General features: G+C 57.7%; 1 protein-coding gene across 4 annotated transcripts in view; it reads left to right on the forward strand.

The window, feature by feature from the left end:
* Nucleotides 1-21,186, forward strand: part of STK40 (serine/threonine kinase 40) — a 37,803-nt gene extending 16,617 nt beyond the window's left edge. For 3 of the 4 annotated variants that reach the window (XM_005204732.5, XM_010803622.3, XM_010803621.4), the window contains 10 exons: nucleotides 3,107-3,226; nucleotides 5,054-5,139; nucleotides 5,429-5,572; nucleotides 7,597-7,824; nucleotides 8,599-8,651; nucleotides 13,918-14,033; nucleotides 16,560-16,704; nucleotides 16,842-16,961; nucleotides 17,419-17,503; nucleotides 18,872-21,186. In XM_005204732.5, the coding sequence (XP_005204789.1) occupies nucleotides 3,115-3,226; nucleotides 5,054-5,139; nucleotides 5,429-5,572; nucleotides 7,597-7,824; nucleotides 8,599-8,651; nucleotides 13,918-14,033; nucleotides 16,560-16,704; nucleotides 16,842-16,961; nucleotides 17,419-17,503; nucleotides 18,872-19,093 (1,311 nt within the window). In that variant the 5' untranslated portion in view covers nucleotides 3,107-3,114 and the 3' untranslated portion in view covers nucleotides 19,094-21,186. The remainder of the gene's footprint in view (nucleotides 1-3,106; nucleotides 3,227-5,053; nucleotides 5,140-5,428; nucleotides 5,573-7,596; nucleotides 7,825-8,598; nucleotides 8,652-13,917; nucleotides 14,034-16,559; nucleotides 16,705-16,841; nucleotides 16,962-17,418; nucleotides 17,504-18,871) is intronic. The other variant, NM_001075727.1, reaches the window with a different exon arrangement.
* The last annotated feature ends 1,136 nt before the right edge of the window (nucleotides 21,187-22,322 follow it).

Raw genomic sequence — 22,322 nt, forward strand, 5'->3', positions numbered from 1 at the left:
CAGCCGCCCATAGAGCATCTCCTGGGCCCGGCAGTGGGGGTAATGGTTTTATGTATTTTTTTTCCTAGTTCTGAGGGAGTTTTAGTCTAATGGTAGGGGAAAGACATTAAGTATATGAGCACACAGATAAAGACATAATCACAAAATATGGAAAGTGCTTTGTGTGAAAACTACAGGATACCAAGTGAGTGTGTGACCCGTTGGTGTTGCACATGTCAAGGCGGCTTCTCTGAGGAAGTGATACTCAAATTGAGAAAGACGCACAGAAATTATCCAGGCAAAGGGTAGGAGCGGTGTTCTAGACACATTACTGCCGAGCTTTTTAGGATTTTTCTAGAAGCAGTTGTGCTCTCCCCCTGCTCTTGTGTGAGTGACTGAGTCCACTACCAGCATGACCCTTGTCGGCAGGAGTCGTAGCTGAGCCTGACCATGGCTTCTGCTCTGTTTGGGGCTATTAGAGCCTACAGAGCTACCTGATCCTCATCACTCTCAGTGAAATCATGCGTCTTCTCCTCAGTGGCACAGCTTTGGAAATGAATTAGGGGCTGGATGGGAGGCAAATCTGGTAGATTGGACTAGAAGAGCATTGGGCCGTCTCTCCTTCCCAGTTCACTGCATGGAGTCAGTCTCCTGGGGTTTAGAATAAGGGCCGGGACGGCAGCATGTGAAGAGATGTAAGCTAACTAGTGAAGACGCACCTGTTCTCAGAGGACGGGCTGCTGCTGCTGCTGCTGCTAAGTTGCTTCATTTGTGTCCGACTCTGTGCAACCCCAGAGACGGCAGCCCACCAGGCTCCCCCATCCCTAGGATTCTCCAGGCAAGAACACTGGAGTGGGTTGCCATTTCCTTCTGCAGTGCATGAAAGTGAAAAGTGAAAGTGAAGTCGCTCAGTCGTGTCCAACTCTTAGCGACCCCATGGACTGCAGCCTACCAGGCTCCTCCGTCCGTGGGATTTTCCAGGCAAGAGTACTGGAGTGGGGTGCCATTGCCTTCCCCGCAGAGTAGGGGCACCTTCTACGAATAACAGCAAAAACAAACTTAAGGAAAAGAAAGATTGATTGCATAGACATTTAATCTTTTTTAATTACAAAAAGTTAAAAGATTAAGGAAAAACTACATCCTATGGCAGTTATAGCCTTAATGTATAGAGTTCCTAAAAAATCACCAAGACTAATATACACAAAGCAGTAAAAAAAAAAAAAATAGGAAAAGAATACGAACTGGAAATTCGTAAAAGAAATTCTGCATATAACCAGGAAGTATGTAAAAGAAGTCCAACTTCATGAATAATTAAGGAATTACAAATTTAAACAATGATATGCTTTTTAATATTCATGAGATTGGCGGCTTTTTAAAATATGGAAATGCTCCTTCCTGATGCAGGTTCTGGGAGTTGCTTCCCCACACCACCGAAGGTCTGTATATGGCCACAGTCTCCCTGAGAGCAGCCTGGCAGTGTTTGTCACACGCTTTAAAAATACGTGCCCCATTTGACCGTTTCTTGGAGTTTATCCTGAGGGGGGCGGGTATGCCAAGATGTTATAACTGCTAATAAAAAATACAAAAAGTGGAGAGAATCTCAAAGTCCATGAATAGGTATGTGGTCTGATAAATCATGACATATTCTTACCAAGGAGACTCTTTCCAATGGTGCTACAGAAGAACACAGGGATGCTACAGAAGACGGAGGGATGTTAATAAGATTTTTTTTATGACTTTATGAGATACATTATACATACCATAAATGTACCCTCATCATACTGATATGTTTTAGGTGGGAGACAAGAAATGCTTATAAATGGTGTCACAGTGGTCTAAATTTCCGTAATTAGAACTGTAAGCATACACACGCACACACAGAGGAAAGTCTGCTTGAATATTAACAACGATTATATCTTGGTGGTAATATTATGGGTATTTTCTAGTGTTTCTACAGGAAACATCAGTTACTTTTTTAAAAAGAAAAAATTATAGAAGCTTAGGCTGAGTGTTCCCAAGCCGTCCGTGTAAGAGTAAAGGCTGCACTCCTAACGTGGCCTTCACCCTTAGATCTGGCCTCTGCTGCCCTCTCTGGGCCCTCTACCGCCACTCCCTGCCTCATGCCATGTACTCCAGCAACACAGGCTGCTTGGAGTATGTTGCTTCCGTGCCATTTCTTACCATGTACGTTTGCACACCCAGGCCCCTCGCTCTGGAACGACCTTGCCTCTTGCCCCGCCCACTCCAATATCACTCCTCAGAGAAGTTTTCCCTGAGCCCCTGCACCTGCTCTGGGCCCAAAGCCTCAGGGCTGGGCAGGCGGCCTTTCCTGGTCATCCCTGGGACCGTCTGCCCTCCTGTGTGGAACTCCACTGTGTACACCTCTCTCTGCCCCACCTCCAGGACACTGTCTTCACGAGAGGTGAACTGCAGAGAGCTAGAAGGAGCAACTCCTTTTTGTTTTTTTAGATCCAAGTCGAGGTTAATGTCTTCCAGGATCTGGTTCCCGTGTCCCCTTTCCTTTTAGGGGAAAGGGGTATTTGAGGGGAAGGCCTGGTTGCTCAGATGGTGAAGAATCCACCTGCAATGCAGCATACCCAGATTCAATCCCTGGGTCAGGAAGATCCCCTGGAGAAGGGAATAGCAACCCACTCCAGTACTCTTGCCTGAAGAATTCCACGGACAGATGAACCTGGAGGGCTGCAGTCCATGAGATGGCAGAGAGTCAGATGTGACTGAGCGACTAACACTCACTTTTTTCACCTCACTTCGAAAGCAGTCGCTCCAGGGCCAGCTCTCTGTCTCAAGAAAGCCCAGTTGGCATCCGCACAGAAGTCAGTGTCCTTCTGTCTGCATCTGACTGGTCCCTTTGAGGTGGGCCAGCTGCCCACCTCTGTAGCCAGGACCTCCACGTGGAGTGCCTAATTAATCTGCAGTAAAGGAGCCATGGTTCTTTGTTACCAAGAACCTTCCATGCTCCTCCGGGAGAGGCAGGAGGTGGCAGCAGCCACAGAAACAGCAGCAGCCACTGTGTGACACACCCCCAAGTCAGAGCCTCGCAGGCTGGGTTAGCGTAAGGAAGCTCGCTGATTTGCTCAGTGAGAAGGCTCTTTTCTGTCTCGTCTAGAGCTGAGAATGAAGCGGAGAGCATCAGACAGAGGAGCTGGGGAAACGTCGGCCAGGGCGAAGGCTCTAGGAAGTGGGATTTCTGGAAATAATGCCAAGAGAGCTGGACCATTCATCCTGGGTAAGCCTCTGATGGCTAGGTGAGTGGGGGGCCGGGGCGGCACCGTCTGACCTGCGGACACAGCGCAGCGCTGCACCCACCCCAGTGCGGGGCCCTGACCAACCCTCTGTTGGAGTCTGTTTATGAGAGTGGAAGGTCGCTCTGCACCAAGAGCTGTTGTTGCAGTTGTAGCTCACCAACCTTAGAGTCAGCTGAGAGCTGGACGGTCTTCCCCAAGACAGTCCTATGCGTGCCCCCAGGATGTTGCCCTCAGGAAGCAAACAAGCTGTCTTAGAACCCAAAGTCCATCTTCCAAGGCGCTTCTCTGACCGTTCATAGAGGGCACAATAATTTTGCAAAACATTTGGTACAGCTGCAAACTTCTTATAAAATTGGCACCAAAATCCTGTAGAACCGGATGTTCCCAGTGGTCTGGAAGAGCAGCAGGGCCTTTCTGCATGATATTCGAGGCCCAGCAGCTCCAGACTGCATGCGTAGGGTTGCAGGTAGGGTGGGTCCTGAGGACCCTGACTCTCCCAGCAGCCAGAGATTGGGTGTGAATTTTGCTTTGGCACAGCATCTTGAACTTATGAGTACAGGATAGTTCCAGCTCCAGTCACTCGGCAAATAGTACATGGAGCCTGCTACGTTCAATAGGACATGGAGCCTGCTACGTTCTGGTCCTGTGCTGTTTATCAGGGATGTAGCAGTGATTAAGACAGACAAGTTACTGGGGAGCTTCCTGGAGGTCCACTGCTTGGGACTCTGTGCTTCCACTGCAGGGGGCATGGGTTCAATCCCTGGTCAGGAAACTAAGATCTTGCATCCCACATGCCTCCAGGCACAGCAAAAAAATGAATTGGGCGGGACAGTTGGTTGGAGACACACTCTGAAGCTAAAACTAAAGACCGTAAAGTTAAAAAAAAAAAAGACAAGTTCCTGCCCTCACGGAACTTAACATTCTAGTTAGAAAAAGAAACAGTAAACAACACTGAGATCACCTCAGGAGCCGGGGGAGGAGCCTGGCCCTGAAGGCAGCAAACAGGATGACGTGAGACTGAGGGCCAGAGAGACTGGAGACCAGGAAGGCTCTGTATGCGGAAGGGACGTCGGCTCTGACAGCCGAGGGTAAGAAGGAGCAGCCATGTGAAAAGCAGAGGGAAAGCATTCCAGACAGAAGGAACAGCAAGTGCAAAGGCCCAGAGACGGGGAAGGGCTTAACCTCAGGAATTAAAGAGTCCAGCAGAACTGGAGTGGTGAGGAGGGGTCGGGGAAACATGATCCATTGAAAGCTGGACAGGAACCAAACCATACAAGACCTCGGAGGCCAAAAGGTTTCGATTGCATATTGAAAGCAGTGGAGCGCTGTTCAGGTCTTTCAGCAGTGCAGTGACGTGGTGACATTACCTGATTTATGCTCTGAAAGCTCAGGGTGCTATCACAGACCAGTGAGCAATGTACTTCTCCAGAAGTACAGAAGTTCCCAAAAGCTGATATACGGCCGCATCAGACTGCCCAGGGAGCCTGTTCAAGGGATAGTTTCCTGGCTCACCTGGAGCTGGTGATTCAGAGGGCCCAGGTTGTAGCTGGGATCTGCTTTTAACCCATGCTCCTCGGAGATTCTAGCACACACCTGGTGCTGAGAGAGTATAAAAACCAGATGTGCTCAGATGGAGGCACACTCAGTGCTCCACTTTGGGAGGCGTGACCATTTTCTCAGTGGGTGTGAGCCCTGGTGTCCTCCAGGAGAAAAGATCTAGCCAGAAGCCCACGTGGTGGCATGATGGCTCGGTGCCATGGTGGACAGGGCGCCTGAGAAGTAAAGCCAGCGGCTTGTCTGTGCCACAGGTCCCCGTCTGGGCAACTCACCTGTGCCAAGCATCGTGCAGTGCTTGGCGAGGAAGGATGGCACGGATGACTTCTATCAGCTGAAGGTAAGTGAGGCACAGGGCGTGGGGGCCGGGGACCCCAGGGCCCTGTGCTGGCCCGGCTCCTCCGCCCTCCCCTGTGAGCAAGAGCAGCACCACTTCTTCCCGGGGGCCCCGTGTGAACATCACGTTGCCTTCACGTCAGGAAAAACCATTTCGCTTCATCCACACACATGTGGGTGGATGTGCCGGGGTGGCATGGGAGGACCTGAACCCCTGCTTCTCCTGTTCTAGTCACTCTGCTTGGAAAAGTAAAGGTTGTGGGGTTTTGCTTTTGTGTGTGTGCCTTCCTAAGATCCTCACCCTTGAGGAGAGGGGCGACCAAGGAATTGAAAGCCAAGAGGAGAGGCAAGGCAAGATGCTGCTGCACACCGAGTACTCCCTACTCTCCCTCCTCCACACGCAGGACGGGGTGGTTCACCACCATGGGCTCTTCCAGGTAAGTGGCACCTCTCCCGCCCCCACCCCGGCTGGCCCTGCTGGGGCCACGTCGCACGAGCTCTTCCAGCCTCCCTGCATGCAGAGCAGCAGGACTTCCTGGCCGGCGGCCTGGAGGTCTGGTCACAGCGCTCCTGCCGTGGTGGTGGCCGCCTAGCGGGAATGCACCCGGCTTGCAGGCTTTCTTTGAAGAGCCGCTTTTCCGAGAAAAGAGGAAAGCAGGAAGTTATTTAAAGACAAGGGCTCTTTCTAGCTATGTGGTCAGGAATCGGCCAGGCCAGGGTGGGAGGGAGGGCGATGAGGAAGGCGGGGCGGGGAATTGTGGATCTCCGTGATTGCTTTTGGTCCCAGTCCTGCTGCCTGCCTGGACATTTCAGCATCTGCAGCAAGGATCCCTGGGCCCCGTTCTCAATGTCCCAGGTCCCTTAGGAAAAGTACTGATTAGCAACTGGTACCCTGAAAAGAGCCTTCCCCAGTGCAGAATTGAAATTCCGTCTCCAAAAATGAAATGAAGAACCAGCACTCTGAATGCTGGGGGAGTGGGTCCTGTTGACGGCCCCCGCGGAGCTTCTGCAGCGCCTTCAGCCCAGACACGCTGGCCAGGCCCACGCATGCTTGATGGGCTTGGTGTCAGGGAGGGCGCACAGGTTTTGAAGCAGGCAGTTCTGAATTCAGGTGATGTGACCTCGGGCAAGTCACTTCCCAAGCCTCAGATCCCTCATCTGAGAGCCGTGATGACAGTGCTCACCTTGTATGGTGCTGGGAGGGTGAATGAGAGGGTAGAGAGCCCTGAGCTGCCCAGTTACACACATGCTCGTCACTGCTGTTATTTCAGGCAATAAAAGCTCCTTGTTGGCTTGACTTCTTGAGGTAAAATAAGTGGAAAATGCCTCCCACCCCCACACATAGACCCCACCAAGGTCTTCATTCTTAGATGTGCACTGAAAGGCACCTCTGAAACCTTGTGTCCCTTAAACATGAAATCAGATCGGGGGTGATGATGATTTCTTAGTATTTCATCTCTGGGAGCTTCCAGAGCTTGGCCTTGGTGTCTGTCATTTTGGATAAGAGACCCTGAGTGGTGAGAAGCCTCTCTAGAGTCCTCTGTGTACCAGACACTGCGCTGGGCCTCTGGGGAAGGCAGAGTGAAGGGTGTGATCTGCCCTGGGAGGGGAATGTGGAGTTCCGTCCCCGGGAGCTTCCCAGCCTGCTGTGCTGGCATGGAGGCCTCCTCGAGCTGCTGGATAAGAGTCCTCCTGTTGCGCCGTGTTTCCTCTCCCTTGGCATAGCTTTTTAGCAAGGAAAATACATCCAGAACTACCACCCTTAGGGTTGGCAGCAGTGTCAGCTTACCAAGCCCTGGTTCATCAATACCCAGCCCAAGTGCTTACTACATACTTGGCATGGTTGTGTTTTCTCTCTACACCCCTGTGAGATAGAAGTTGCCAGGCCCCCTTTACAGATGAGGAACTAAGAACTTGGAGAGATTAGCCGAACTTCCCCAGGTCCTGCAGCTAGGACAAGGTGGAGCCAGAGCCTGAAACCAGCCATCAGGGCAAAGCCGTTATATGGCCCAGGAGTCCTGCATCCACGTGAAAGCAGTTGCCTTGAACACACGGAACTCTTAGCTCCCACCATCGTGGACATCGGAAGGAAGTTTGCTTGGTCATTGTTGGACTCCCTGGGAGAGCTAAGGGGGATGGGGGCCCTGGGGCCCTGAGGGTGCTGCCTACACATGGCGCTCAGAGGGCTGCCAGTACACTGGGCTCTAAGTGCCAAGCCCTGACCCATATGCTTTGCAGTAGGACCGGAGCCTGAAATCTGACCCGCGCTGCTTCAGCCTGGGCCCTGGCTGGGCCTGGCACTGACGCAGAAGCGGGGCCGTGGGGTCCTTGCCACCCAGATGTCAGGCCCCCACCGCTCACACACATGCAGGCTTGTTCCAGGCTCCAGTAGAGCCCCAGGCCCCTGGCCCTGGCCCTGCTGGGCCCACGGCCAAGCCCCGGTCTGCGCCCTTCCTCCCAGGACCGCACCTGTGAAGTGGTTGAGGACGCCGAATCCAACCGAATGGTTAAGAAGATGAAGAAGCGCATCTGCCTCGTCCTTGACTGCCTCTGCGCGCACGACTTCAGCGACAAGACGGCCGACCTGATCAACCTGCAGCATTACGTCATCAAGGAGAAGAGGCTCAGTGAGCGGGAGACCGTGGTCATCTTCTACGACGTGGTGCGCGTGGTGGAGGCCCTGCACCAGGTGAGGCCCCACCCCGCGGCTCCCTCCTCTGCCGCGGAAAGCCGTCCTCGGCTGCCACTGACCGCAGCAGCTCTGTGCCGCCCTCGCCCAGTGTGCTCTGCAGCTGGGACGTCCAGAAGGAAAGCAGCTGGATACCACACCTGAGGACACAGTGCCGCAGGCCTCAGCCCACGATCCTGGGGCGGTGCGGGCAGCCCAGCAGAGTCCAGCACAGTTATGTCCATCAGTTGAGAGGCTAGGGGTGAGATACCCACTGGGGGCAGCCACAGCCTATCTCTGAGCCTTTCTTAGGGTTGGGGGTGTCAGGAACCCCGAGGTTAGGAGAGCCTGGGCCGCCTCCAGACACACAGCTTCTGTGGGCTGAGCCTGCGATACTCAGTCATCAGAACTGTGAGAATTCACCTCTGACCCCAGATCTAGGCAGATGCTTAGGATTTGGTGGTGGGGGGCGGTTGCTTTTGGCTTTTTTTATGGGATGTCTGATGGAGGCAGAGAGAGGAATGGTTTTCTCCGTTGGCGGCTGCCTTAGTGGAAGAAAGAACTGGAGTAAACACCTTAGACGGGGCCGAGACGGCCTGGGCTCACGTGCTGCCCAGTTCATGCGTGTGGTTAACGAGGCCTTAGAATGGTCCTCGTCTGTTCCTGGCTTGCAAATCGAGTCCCAGCCTAAAGAGGCGTGTCTTCCTCCACACGTGGAGGGCCCGCCCCTCACAGGCCGGGCGCACTCAGGCTCTGATCATCACAGTGCAAACCGCACGCCTGTTGCTTTTCCAGAAGAACGTCGTGCACAGAGACCTGAAGCTGGGGAACATGGTGCTCAGTAAGAGGTGAGCATCGCTTTGCTTCCATGATGGAGCCTCCGGCTTGGGGCAGGCCACACACTGTGTCTGCCCAGAGCCCTGCGTCCCCACGGGGAGCCTGACTCCGCCCAGCCCACCTCCCCCAGGAGCCCGGGCCCGGGGATGGGATGCCTGCTTCTGTCCTCTGCCGCAGGGTAATATGGTGGTTGCTCAGAAGGAGAGCCTTGGGAAGGTCTTTTTCAGTGGTCTCCGTAGTCCATTCATTTGTCATGCCCAGTGGGTGCCCAGTAAATGACTATTAAAAACAGACCAACGGGTGACGGAACGACAGATGAGCAAAGCAAGGCTTTGTCACTGGACAGGTTCCCAGGAAACAGACTCTGAGATGTGTGTGCAGGACGTTTCTTGGGCGCACGCTTGGGGAGGAGGGGGCAAGATTGGGCTGAGGGAGAAGCTGAACTCTGGGCAGTCACGACAAGGCCTCCACCTGGAAAGGCAGGTAGCCCTTCAGACGTTCCGCATCAAGTCAGGGAGCGCATGGCCCTGTACCCCGGCTGCAGCCCGACACTGAACTGCAGGCTGTGCCCGGGGCATAGCTTAGGGCAGGGCAGCTTCCTTTAGCTGAGAGGACTTCCTGGAAAAGGATGACTTTCCCAGCAGCAGGGAGAGAGCACCTCCCTACTGGAGGGGATCTGGGCGGCTCGCCCCAGCATCCTCGGTGAGCCAGTGGCAGAGGGACATCACATGAGGCCCCGCCCCAGGCTCTCATCCCACTCAGGTAGAGGATCTGGGCCCCTTCCGAGTAACCTGGGGCAGTGGTCCCCCCACCTCTTTGGCACCAAGACCAGGTCGTGGAAGATACTTTTTTCCACAGACAGGCATAGAGGATGACTTTCGTTCCACCCACCACTCACCTGCTGCTTCCTAACAGGTCACGAACCACCACTGGTCCAGGGATTGGGAACCCCTGATCCGGTGCAGTGGTAGATACACCAGCCACGCAGGGGCCCAGGCCTGGCGGGCGGAGCTCACCACCTGCGTGTCACCACGATCCTAGAAAGGTGGTCCCCCGATCTCCCTGAGCCTCTCACCCTCACCTCTCTCAGTCCCGGTGTTAAAATGGGTCAGAGAGCTTACAGATGGCGGGCCACACACCCCTCGTGGCAGAAGTGGTGTGGTGGGATTTGTCCAGAATGTCGTTGCCCATCCCGTAGCGGCCTGGACCCACTATCCCTGTGAAGTGGCCAAAGCCGCAGTGGTCACAGGACAAGGAACTCTGGGGAGGGGCCTGGGGCACCAGACCTGGCAGTGCCAGCCCCAGGCCCTCCGAGCACAGCCTGTCTCCAGCCCCACCCGGCGCTGGCGCAGCAGACAGCCTTCCTGGAGCTCACCGCCTGGTGGGGGCGACCGGGGAGCAGGCGTCACTGTACTGAGGTCAGTGTGCAGAGGACGGAGGGGCCGAGACTCTGGCCGTCTCAGTCAGTTCCTGAAGGACGAGCAGAGGTTTGCCAGCCTGAGAAAACAGTGAAAACCTGGTCCCGGGAGCTGCGCAGGGAGGAGGGAAGGTGGGAGTTCCAGGGCTGAGTGAACCCTTGAGCAGCCGAGAGAGGGTTAGAAACCCGGGAGGGGCGGCCCCGGGGGTCACACCCAGCTCCCCGCACAGCACTGCCGCTTGGTTACCCTCGAGTCCCTGAGCACACGCCCCTGTGATTATTCACCCGTTCCATTCGTCGTGTATTGAGAAGCTGCTGTGGAACCAAGCACTTTGAGTTTCTGCATCCTCATCTGTGGAAGCAGAGATGATTATGCTTCCCTGCAGACACTGGGCTTCCCAGGTGGGCTAGTGGTAAAGAACCCACCTGCCAGTGCAGGAGACATAAGAGACACGGGTTCGATCCCCTGGGTTGGGAAGATTCCCCTGGAGAAGGGCATGGCAGCCCATTCTGGTATTCTTGTCAGGAGAACCCCATGGACAGAGGAGCCTGGTGGGCTATAATCCAAGGGGTTGCAACGAGTCAGACATGATGGATGCATGCAGATACTGGCTCCAGACATGAGACTACAGGGTTTGGCCCCTCGTAAGCGTGCCTGATGCGAGCCAGCCAGGCTGCAGGCCTGACGTGCTCTCCCTCTGGAGATGAGGCCCACTATGTGGTAAGTGGCCGGCAAGGATGTCCCATGGAGCCCCGGCCCCAGCTAGGTGATGCACGAGGAGAGGCGGTGTTGGAGAGCACAGACCATCCCAGCCCTGGGAGTGCATTGTCTTCATGTTGGGGGACTGGGTCCTGGCCCGCTGAAGGATGCTGGGTGCCATCAAGGGCTTCTGCGGTGCTAATCAGACCAGCATCGCAGGCCTCTTTGTCTCCATTGGTGGTTTAGCTACCGGCTCCCATTTTTCCAGGGCCCCTAGGTTCTGAGAATATAGTCAGAAGGTCCTACCTGTCTTGAGTAATGCCAGCGTTGCTATAGCAGCTCTTTCGTGAGTGTGTGTGCGTGTCTGTGTGTGTGTATCATGTGCGTGCGTGCGCACCCATCGGTGTGTTTTCTTGGGACTGCAGAGCACCCACACCTCATCAGACCCTGTTCTTGGCAGCACGTTCTCTAATCCGATAATTCCTTTGCTGCATCTTGGGCAGACAGATTCTGGCCGCCTCTCGCTTGAGTCATGGGTGCCAGGAAGGCATGGGAGGTGCTGCGGAGACCTGTGCTGACCGCCCAGCTCCTACTCCCAAGTGTCCACAGGCACACCCCTCCCCGCTTGGGGCCTTGCTGTCATCCTTGAGAGTCAGGGGTGGGCCTGGAAGAGGTCCAGCCCCCTCTGCCTATCAGGCCAGGCCCTAACTCCAGCTGGAGAGGCAGCAGACAAGCTGGAAGTGCCCAGCACATCAGAGCGCTCCCAGGGGAGGAAACAGGAGAAGGGTTTGCAAGGCAACTGCAACAGCAAGCTCCCCGGCTACGGATGAAGGGCAAGGGTTACAGTCCCCTCTTGGGGTTACGTGAGGTTCACCTTGGGTTCTTTCTCCATCCTCCTTTCTTTCCGCGTGGGTGCGTTTGCACATCCAGTTTCCTAGAAAATGAGACACACTGTGGTAGCCCAGAGGCCATAGCTGAAGGGTGACTCACTGAGCAGGCCCTGCTGACCCCGAGCCCCCTCCCTGCACCCCTGCCACCCTCGCCCCTCCTGCCAGGACCAGCCTGGGGGGTCTGGGCTCCCCGGGATCAGTGCTTCGCTGACCAAAGTGATGGTGGCAGAGCAGGGAGCGGGGCCAGGCGTCGGGAGGGCTGGAAGCAGACTGTGCGGTTTCCTGTGGGAGAGGCTCCAGCTCAGCCCTGCTGGCCTGCCCTGCAGATTCTCAGCCGAACTTGCCTCGAGCCCAGCGCGCGGAGGGCTGCCCACAGGGTAGAGCAGAAGGCCAAGGCGGGCAGGTGCGCTCCAGGGCCTGTCGTTGCAGGGTGGCTCCTCTCACTCGCCGCCTCTGCACAGTCTTCCCCCGGGGTCTCCAGGGGTAACCCGTGCCAGCGGTGCCCCTGTCTGAGGATGAAATGTACTTGCAGCTGGCCCTGGTCGTCAGTCACTAGTTGTCAGGCCCTGGATTCAGCGCTTTCCCTGGGATCTTCATCTTGTTAAATCCCAACACAGCCCTGGGAGTTAGGTGCTGATATTTTCCGTTTTACAGATGAGAAAATTTGAGGTTTAGCAAGAAATTAAATAGCACGCCCAAGATCACCCAGCCAGGCAGGGGCAGAGCCAAGACTGGAACCCAGGGATCTGACTCCCAAGCCCACCAGGCTATCCCCCGAGTTGTCCTCCTCCCAGTGTCTTGGGCCTCCGGCTGCCGTGGCCAGCTCTGACCATGGAGAAAAGGCAGGGTGTATGCTCTGTGGGGCCCTTGTGGATGAGAGGCCTTAGCAGTCCCGTATTCAGGACAGTGACGAGGGTGGGTCCAAGCGGGAGCAGTTCCACTTCTTGACGTGACCTGCGCCCGAGACCCTTCACCACCCACCGTCTCGGGCTCTTGCCACCCTGGGGGCCACCAGGCTGGTTTCTGTGGCATGTGCCAGGGCAGGCCTGTATGGAGAGCGAGAGTCAGCATTTCCATTTGGAACACCGGGGACAGAGCTGCCTTTGTTCTTGCACCAAGCCCTTGCCAGCAGAACTCCCCGAGAAAGCTGGAGGGCTCTGGGAGCCTCACGCACGAGGCCCGGTGCAGCTTCCCTTCCCACCGTCCTCCCAGGCGTCCCTGACCAGCCTGCTGACGCGGGAGCCAGCACGCGGCCTTGCTTGCCTGGGGGTAGAGAGGCCCCTGCCTCCCCACACCACCACCCCACATCCCCAGGGGTGGCAGACTGCATCCCCTCTGGGCCGCTGACTTTTGTTCTCGTTGTGACTTCCTAGAAAGGATCAGAGCCCAAAGCTCTTCTCACCACAACTCTCAGATGGGGGTCTCTGGTTTTCTAGTCAGTGCAGAGTCTCCAGTACCAGACAAGGGGTGAGTTAGCTTGGATAGAACGGAAGGGAAAGTCAGGGGCTGGGCACCATCCAGGGACCCCGTGGGCACCTGACCAGTATCACTCAGGGTGCAGACTCTGGGGGTCAGACAGACCTGGGTTGGATCCTGCTCCTCTGCTCACTAGCTGTGTGACCCTGGACAAGTCCCTCCGCTTCTCTGGGTGTCCTAACTGCATCCTCTGTGGAGTGGGCAGTGAGAAAGTCTCCATCTTAGGCTGTTGTGAGGCGTGAATGCAAACAGCCCCTGCTGGGCACATAAGCCCAGATAAGGGTCTGCTCTCAGTACGCATTAGTGTTTAGCACGGTCAGTGATAATGTGATAGTACTTAATCCTAAGAGTGATGACTGAAGGAATCAGCCCCCGGGGGACACAGTGGTCCTCAGGGAGGCCTCCAGGACTCTGCCGGACTTCCTCATGGGTGAATGAGGGAGCTGAACTACACCTCCAGTCCCTCCCAACCTAGATACTATGTGGGGTGGTTTGAAGAAATCTCCACAATTGTTCCAGACCCTAAGCTGTAGCCCCAGGACTCGGGAGCACCCTGAAGCTTCCCTGGGCAGAGTGACTTGGGTCCCTACGGGGACAGCTCACCAGATGTCAACCCCGGTGACTGGCCTGTGTCCACACCCCCAGTGGCACTCCCCACGCAGCCCCGGGGAAGACAAGGCAGGCCAGGGGAACAGAAGAGGACGCGGGTGTGGTTCCTCTGCCCCGGGACAAGGTGGGGGGCAGCCGGGGGTACAGACACCGAGGTTTGTTCACTCTCTGCCCACCCCCCCCAGGACGCATCGGATAACCATCACCAACTTCTGCCTCGGGAAGCATCTCGTGAGCGAGGGGGACCTCTTGAAGGACCAGCGGGGGAGCCCTGCCTACATCAGTCCAGACGTGCTCAGCGGTATGTGCGCGGCACCAGCAGCAGCCCCCGGGCGCCTTACCCAGCCAGACTGTATCTGTGCCCCGGGCAAGGTGCTGGGGCTCCAGTGGTGGCCCAAACCAGTACTGCCCATCCAGGTCCAAAACGTGGGGTCTCATGGAGGAAGATGGCAGTCAGCACACTAATTACTCTGAGATTAGTGCTTGGAAGGACAGAAACGTGATTTCTGTGAGTGTGAGGAATCGGCACGCGAAGACCTTGAGCTGTATCTTGAGAATAATAGGAGCCCACTGGGGAGGGGGTGTGCCTGGGCAGGGGCAGCACCACATATGTGAGGAGTCCCCCGAGACCCCCGAGGTTCCTCTCAGAAAGTTCAAGGGGAGACGCGTGGGGGCCCAGCCACGCCAGGCTCGGCAGAGGCCCTGTTGAGAAACGTCATCCTTGATTTCAAGTCCAAGAGGATGCCTTTGAACAGGTCTTCACAGAGGTTACTGTGATGAGACTTGCATCTCAAAGATACCACTCCCTTTGTCTATTTGTTCATCCGTTTATTCTGCTGGTATTTACTGAGGGCCTGCCATGTACAAGGCTCTGTTCTAGACACTTCGGATACAGCAGTGAACAGACAGACAAACACCCTGCCTCCACGGCTGAGACAGGCAGCAGCGCCCAGAACAAGTCACTTACGTAGCTACCACCTTCTGATCGTACCACTGGTGCCGGAGGCTGGACTGAGCCATGCGACAGGCATCATCTGTCTAAAACCACACAGCTACCCCACGAGGTAGAATTTTTACAGATGAGAAAATTGAGGCTCGGAGAGACCAGACCTCTTGTTCAGTCACAGCTAATAGTTCACCAGAAAACTGAGGCACCTCGCTCCGCCAGGGCTGCCTCTGCCCAAACCCACGCTCCTGTTTCCCCATAGGCTCCTTTCCTTTCTCGCTTGTCCTTTGCCAGACTGAGGTTGCTCTGTCCTGATCGCTCCAGCGGCCCACCCCCGCTGCCATCCCTCCATCGTGACGGTTCCAGGGTTATCTCCGGGGCCTGTTGTCCCCAGCACTCACACGTGCCTCCCTCCTCACACTTGTCACCTGTCTTCCCGGGGAGTAGGCTGCTCTCACTTGCCGCAACCATCTGCAGTCTCCTTGGAGGCCTCCTCCCAGCTGAGGGCTCTGCTGGAGCCCCAGGCCTCTCACAGGACATGGCAGAGGGCAGTGGTGCCACCTCCCGGGCCTGGAGATCGGGGTGGAGTCACAGTGGCCTCTGCGAGAAGGACCTGGGTGCCAGGGGTGTATCCCAGCTCCCTGAGCACCCCTGCCCCACAGCCCAGCCTGGATACACCCTGCACGGCATCCGGAAGGCCTCCCTGTAGGTGCAGAGCCTGGAGGAAGACCCAGGCCCCTTCCTTGGCCCAGAGCTGTGAGGTGGGGTCTGTGACTGGGTGGAGGGGACGGGCTGCCTCTGGTGGAGTCTCCTCAGCAGCCAGGCCGGTGGTCTCCATGTGCAGTCACTCCCACCTGCTGCCCGAGGCCTCTCTCTGGCTCCTCCAGACAGATACCAGTCTTGGAGAATGAAACAAAGGAGCTCCCCTGCCTCAGAGAGAGACCTGGACCGGAAGACCCGAGCCCAGGCTCTGAGACTGGCCGTGTTAATTACGCAGCTGTGTGCCTTGACCCTCAGCCCCGTCTCCGAGCTTCAGTCTCCTCCTGGGTTAAAAGCTGAAAGCAGTCGCGCCTCCCGCCGTTGTTAAGAGGACGAAGTGGGGTGACTCAAATGGGTTCTGATCTCAAGCCTGCCTTTCATTGATTCTGTGTGCTAATAAGCACAGACCTCGGCACCAGGCATGACAGACAGACATGGCCTTGCCCCTGCAGTTCATGGCCTGGTTAATACCTGTGTGACCTTGGGAATGGTACTCTCTGGGCCTCTGTTTTCTCATCTCTGGAATCAGGATGATAATAGCCCCTACTTCCTTAGGTTCCCGTGGGATTAAATAAGCCCTTAACCTAGTGTGTGGCTTAATGAACCATAGCCAGCATTGTCATTATCAAAACAAAAGCTTGAAGTTCAGTGTTCCCTCAGAAGTCAGAGCTCAGGGAGAAATCGCCTGATGGTTAGAGCTCCCAGAAGAGCTCATCTGCTGACGGGGCTGGACCAGCGCCTGGGAGCCCAGGCAGAGCGGGGCAGAGCTGGTGCTGTGGGGAGGCGGCGTGAGGCCTGCCCCAGGGGTGGGCTGCACAAGGCCAGGTGAGACCCCTTCTCCTCATGGAGCATGTGAGATGGGGCATCCCCCTGTGGAGCCGGGTCTCCAGAGCACAAGCAGGAACCAGCCCGAGAAGTAAAGGAGGAAGGTGCCCTGCTGAAGCTCAGGACGGGGCCAGTGTGCTTGCTCTGGGAGGAAGCACAGGAGGGTGACCAGAAGTGAGGGTGCCCGGGTGGAGGGGGGTCCCCCAGGTAGGACTCCCGGGACTGCCAGGGAAGGGCGTGCAGGGCCGTTCTTCCCCAGCCCTGGGCTGAGCACACGTGTGTCTGTGCGCCCTGCAGGCCGGCCGTACCGGGGCAAGCCCAGCGACATGTGGGCCCTGGGCGTGGTACTGTTCACCATGCTCTATGGCCAGTTCCCCTTCTACGACAGCATCCCGCAGGAGCTCTTCCGCAAGATCAAGGCCGCCGAGTACACCATCCCCGAGTGAGTCCCCGCTCCCTGGGCGCCGGCCCGTCAGGCTCGAGGGGCAGAAACAGCACGGGGAGGCTTGGCGTCCTGGGCCGAGACCTGGCACCAGCCCACCCCGCCTGAGTGCCCGCTGCCCCTCTCTCCTGCATCAGGGACGGACGGGTTTCTGAGAACACGGTGTGTCTCATCCGGAAACTGCTCGTCCTCGACCCCCAGCAGCGCCTGGCCGCCGCCGACGTCCTGGAGGCCCTCAGTTCCATCATCGCGTCGTGGTACGTGGGCCGGGCCAGAGCTGGGTCCTGCCCACCCGTGGGCACTGCCCTGCCTCCCCAGAGAGGTCGCCTGAGGTTGGGCCTGTCTCTCCACCAGGCAGAGTCAGGTCTCCAGATGGTCCTGATGGGCAGGGTTGGAGGACACAGGCAAAACTCAGGGTTGAGCATCTCCTGCGTGCCAGTCGATGCCAGCTCTAGGATGGGCCTTATCTCCCTGAGTTCTCACCACAGCCTGCAAGATAGAAGTTGCCCCCACTTACTGGGCGAGAAAGCTGAGGCTCGGAGAAGCAGAGGCAGTGGCATCAGGAAGGGGCTGTGGGTGCTCAGCCCAGGTCTGCTGACTCCAGCCAAGTCTCAGAGCAGTGGGGACTGGCCCTGCTGGGCTCCTGGCAGCCAGGCCGTGGCAAGAAGGGCCAGGCTGCCTGGAGCCAGTCTCGCTCATCTGCCTCCCTTGCAGGCAGTCCCTGTCTTCTCTGAGCGGGCCTCTGCAGGTGGTTCCTGACATCGACGACCAAATGAGCAACGCAGACAGCTCCCAGGAGGTGAGTTGGGGACGGCAGCTAGGCCGTTTGGCCGAATCCTGAGGCACCAGCCCTCCAGGCAGGGCAGGTTGGGCAGGGTGGAGGTGGCAGCTCCTGGCAGGGCGCCGGGCCTCCTTGGCCTCTCCCCAGCCCTTGGAGCGGGAACAGGAGCCTCAAGTTCCTCGGCCTGAGCCGCCCGGGGCCTGCCTCGTGTCTGGCTCAGTTGGCAGTTCCATGGCCTGAGAGAGGGGCTCAGTTGGCAGGCAGGCCTCACAGTGGCCCAGCCTGGCCCTCCCTCGGCTTCCTCTTCCTGCCAGGCCCTGGCTCTGCCACACGCTGGCCGCCTATACGGCCGCGCTTGTCTACCCCTCTGACTCACAGGGTTCTCTCTCGCCCTTCCTGCTTTTCGTTTTTCAGATGATTCATTTTCTCCTGGTTTTCTCTCCTCCCGTCCCTTGCACTGGAGAAAGTGCTGAGCCGGGGGCAGGGGCCAGGCCCAGGGTGCCCGGCAGCAGCCGGCGGGTGATCTTAGGGTGCCCCCTGGAGGGCAGGGCTTGCTGAGCCCTGGGAGGGAAGCTGTAAGGACCCTCCCTCTCCGGGCCACCCCGGGTCACACAGCAAGCACTGGACAGGGGGGACCAGGTGGAGCCAGCCCAGGACCACAGCAGAGCCCCCCGTCCTCGAAGAATTTCAGAACCCTGCCCCCGGCTCCCACCAGCTCCCAGGGCTGTTTAGCAGCTAAAAATAATCACCTCCAGCAAGCAGTGAGGGCCCCCAGTACATCTCATTCAATCCTCACTGCAGGCCTGTGCAGCCTGTGTTCTTATTTCACTAAAGAGGAAACAGGTTCAGAGAGGGAAAGTAACCTCCCCGAAGCCACAGGGCTCAGAATCAGCCACAGCCTGATTCCACAGCCCTGCTGTCCCCCGCCCCCGTCCTGCAATGGAACCTCCCACTTCAGTTTGTGACTGTGCGTGGCCTTCTCCAGGGACCTCAGCCTGGGGCAGGACAGGGAAACAGGTGCCCATGCACTGAGCACCCCAGCCCCAGGCCACTCTCTTAACACCTGACCTGCACTGGTCCCTGGGGACCTCGGGCAGGGGAGCGTACTGCCCTATTGCACAGGGTGGGCACCAAGTCTTCTGAGGGAACGTGACCTCTCCCACGGTCAACGGGTTAGGGGAGGTCACAGGTCTGAGGGCCAAGCACGGCGAGGTCCAGGTTGGCTGGGGAGCTTCAGGGACCCCCCTGTTCTCGGCCACTACTAGATCGGGCCCGGGGGATGGTGCCTGGGGAAGGAGCCTCTTGAGGCGGGCCAGCTGACGCACCCCCTGTTCTTCTCTCTTGCACGTTCGCCTGTCGCTCGACCTGCCTGTCTCCGCTGTGAAGGCGAAGGTGACAGAGGAGTGCTCTCAGTACGAGTTTGAGAACTACATGCGGCAGCAGCTGCTGCTGGCCGAGGAGAAGAGCTCCGTGCACGAGGCCCGCAGCTGGGTGCCCAAGCGGCAGTCGGGGGCAGGGGTGCCGCCCGTGCGCCGGCTGGGCCACGACGCACAGCCTGTGAACCCCCTGGACGCAGCCATTCTGGCCCAGCGCTACCTGCGGAAATAGCAGCCTTGGGCAGGGGCACCGGCGCCCACCCACCACCTCGTCCTGGCCCCCAGCCAGCAGCCCCGCCGCAGTGCTGAACTCTCCCGGGCTGCGCCGGGGACAGGGCAGGGACAGCCCAGGTCACATGTGGGGTCAGCAGAGGTACCGCGAAGCTACCTTTTGGAATGATTGCTTGATTGTTTGGTTTTTTTTAATCTGAGAAGCCTAGATAACTAATCTGCTTTTAATCGTAACGTTTTAATCTACCTCTGTCTCTTTAACCATGCTGTCTCTGGACTGAGTGAGGAGGAGGAGGGAGCCCGCCCACCACCGACCCCCACCCCACGCCGACCCCCAGGGGGCAGCTGCCCCGCAACAGTCCACAGAAGCTGAAAGTGCAGCTCGTTGCTGGCTCCCCACAGGAATGCCACTCCCCACTGCCCTCCCAGGCCCCTCACAGTTGTTTTCATCCCTCCCCTTCTGACCCCAGGCCCCTCAGTCCAAGCTTTGGAAAACTCTCACCTCATCTTAAGCGGAATCAAATATATTTATTTTTGTACTGAAACCAGCTTCTCTGCCATCTCTAGGTGGTTCGGCCCGTGGCCACTCGCTGCCCCCAGCCTGGCTGGACAGCAGGGAGCCCACAGCCCCCAGTGGGCCCCTTCCTCAGCCCCGGGCTCAGAAGCCCCTTCTTGCCGGCCCCCTCCATCTCCAGCGCACCAGTCCCTCCTTGTCTCCGGTGATGAGGAGGCCTTCTAGACTGGCTTCTCTTTCTCCCAGCTCAGCTTCTCTGAGGTGCTGTACACCTGCATTAGCCCTGGTTTCCTCCTCTACCCCTCACTGTGGTACCGAGGTGACGCTGACCCGGATGGGAAGGGGTGCCCTCGGCCAGCTGTGAGCACGGCCGGCACCCCTCTGTGTTCAGAGAAGAGCAGGAGCATCTCCCCTGCTGCCCCTGCTTTGTAACAAAGGGTATCTCTCCCAGCAGACCACCAGGGTCGCCAGCGTCCTTCCTGGGGGGCTGCAGGGCTCCCAAGGGAGACCTGTAGGGACCGGGGGTCCCGCCTGGCTTGAGAACAGCCCCGCTGCCCTTTTGAGCCGAGATTTTGAAGTGGATGCCCGTCTTGCCAGAAAACCCTGTTCTCACCAGAATGCCCCCTCCCCGCTCTCCCGCACTGGACTTGGCCCTGCCCAGCGCCAAGCAGAGACCCTCCCCTGACCTGCCTGCCCCCCAGCCCCTCAGAGCAGCCGAGTGTCCCCCTCCAGGCCGCCTTGGGCCCTCGGCCCTGCCCTGCCTGCCCATTGGGGGGACCGAGGCCTGCGTGACCTTGTTCCCCGGCGTGTGAGCTATGCCCTCCCCAAAAGCTGACTCACTGTGAGTGACTTGGGCAAGGTCCCAAAAAACAAACAAACAAACAAACAAACAAAAAAAAACCTCCTTGTGCCTCAGTTTCCCCATCTGGAAAAAATGGGGCCACCTCTTGCCAGCAGTAGCAGGGCCGCCCACACCCCCTTCCTCCTCCCCCCCACCCCAGCACGTGGGCGCCTCGTGCCTCTGCCTCAGAGGGTCCGGGGAGTCCGCCTGAGCCCAGCACTCGACCCCCCTGAGCACCAGGCCGGCCCCCCTCAGCCATCCAGCTGCTGAGAGCCAGGGTCTGGGGTGGGGGTGGGGGTGGGATGCCCTCTTTTCTATATTTATTTCAAAAAAGAAGTCTCCTAAAGGAGTGGAATGCAGTCCGGCCCAGGGCTCCCAGCGCCCGTGACTGTCTTTCTGTGAGGGCCTCACCCGAGCCCCTTGTCCGGCAGCCCGCCCAGACCCTCCGGGCCCGCTCGCCTGGTGGTCCTTCTCCTTTTCAAAGCAATATGCTCCGGGTCCGCAAAAGCCTGTCAGACAGACTGGTCCCTTCCAAGGTCAGCCCACCCGTCTGATTAATTTCTGGGAAAGCAAACGAGAGGAGGCTGGGTCTGCCCTCACTGGGTGTCACACGCTGAGAGAAGTCCTACTGTAAAGAAACAAAAACGGAAAAAGTCACAAAAAAGTTTGTATAAAGTCATATTTTTGTACTACATGGGGACTCTTCCTGCATGTCAGCAATAAAACTTCCTGACCTGGAGCCAGCGTGGTCTGCATTGTCTCTCCCCTCGCCGCATCCCCGTCCCTCCCACCTAGCCAGGCAGAGCAGGAGTCCTTCACTCTGGGCTCTGCCACCAGGTGCCCTGGATGGGTGCCCCACCCCCCCGACTCCACCTCAGCAGCCGTTGCTCTCTCGAAGCAGGGAGGGGGCCAGAACCACCCAACATTCTCCCAGCCCGCTTTGGTCCAGCTTCCTGCCAAGTCCCAAGGGGGACTCTCTGCCTGGCTTGGCTCAGCCCCGACCTGTGCAGGAAGGATGTGTCCCGGAGCAGCTGCCACCAGCAGAGCATTGATCCTCTCTCACCACCAACCCCCACAGCTGGGGTGGGGGAACCCTAGCCAGACAGACCGCCCATGTGCCCATCCAGGGCAGCTGGGGTAAGAAGGGCCAGGCCAGGCTTTTTCCTACACCACCCTCCCCTCCATAGGAAACCAGCGGTGGGGTGCGGAGGGGGGGTCCTTCCTTCCTTCACCTAAATTTAGACTCTGCAAATTGAGCACTGAAGCTAGAGGTGAACTGGTCCTGTCCCCAGCATCCCCCATAGCACACAAGCAGACCCACTTGTGTGTTCAGGAACCCATACAGGCCCAGGTCACAAAAGGAACAGCGGTCCATGCCAGAGGAGCCCCTTCCCTGGCAAGTGTCCACACAGCAAGCAGGGGCGGCACCCCTCCAGGGTTCTCTGGGAAGGCCCTGATTCTCTGAAAGTTCTTCAGAGTGGGCCCCCAGGCCTCCACCTTGCCCTCCTCCCACAGCTACCCCAGCAGCCAAGCGGCCCCCATCTTCCTGGCCACTCCCGAGCCTACACAAATGTTCCCTTTTCCTGATCTGTCACGCTGTCCCAGGCCAGAAGCTGCCGGCACTCCCTGCCCACCCCGGCCACACTCAGCTCCACAAGCCACACCCCCAGGGCACTTATCTCCATCTCAGACTCCCTCCTGCACCCCTGACCCGATCAGCCTCTGTTCTGAGCACAGGTATCACCTGGGCACCTACGTGTCAGGCTTACATTCAGCACCACCCAAGCAGCCGGACTCCTTGGCTCATTGAGTCCTCGGCACCTAGTACTGAGGGCCGCAGCTCTCACACCAGGACTGCTGTTTGTTGACTTAAAC

Source organism: Bos taurus, chromosome 3 (genome assembly GCF_002263795.3).
Source record: "Bos taurus isolate L1 Dominette 01449 registration number 42190680 breed Hereford chromosome 3, ARS-UCD2.0, whole genome shotgun sequence".
NCBI classification, from domain to species: Eukaryota; Metazoa; Chordata; class Mammalia; order Artiodactyla; family Bovidae; genus Bos; species Bos taurus.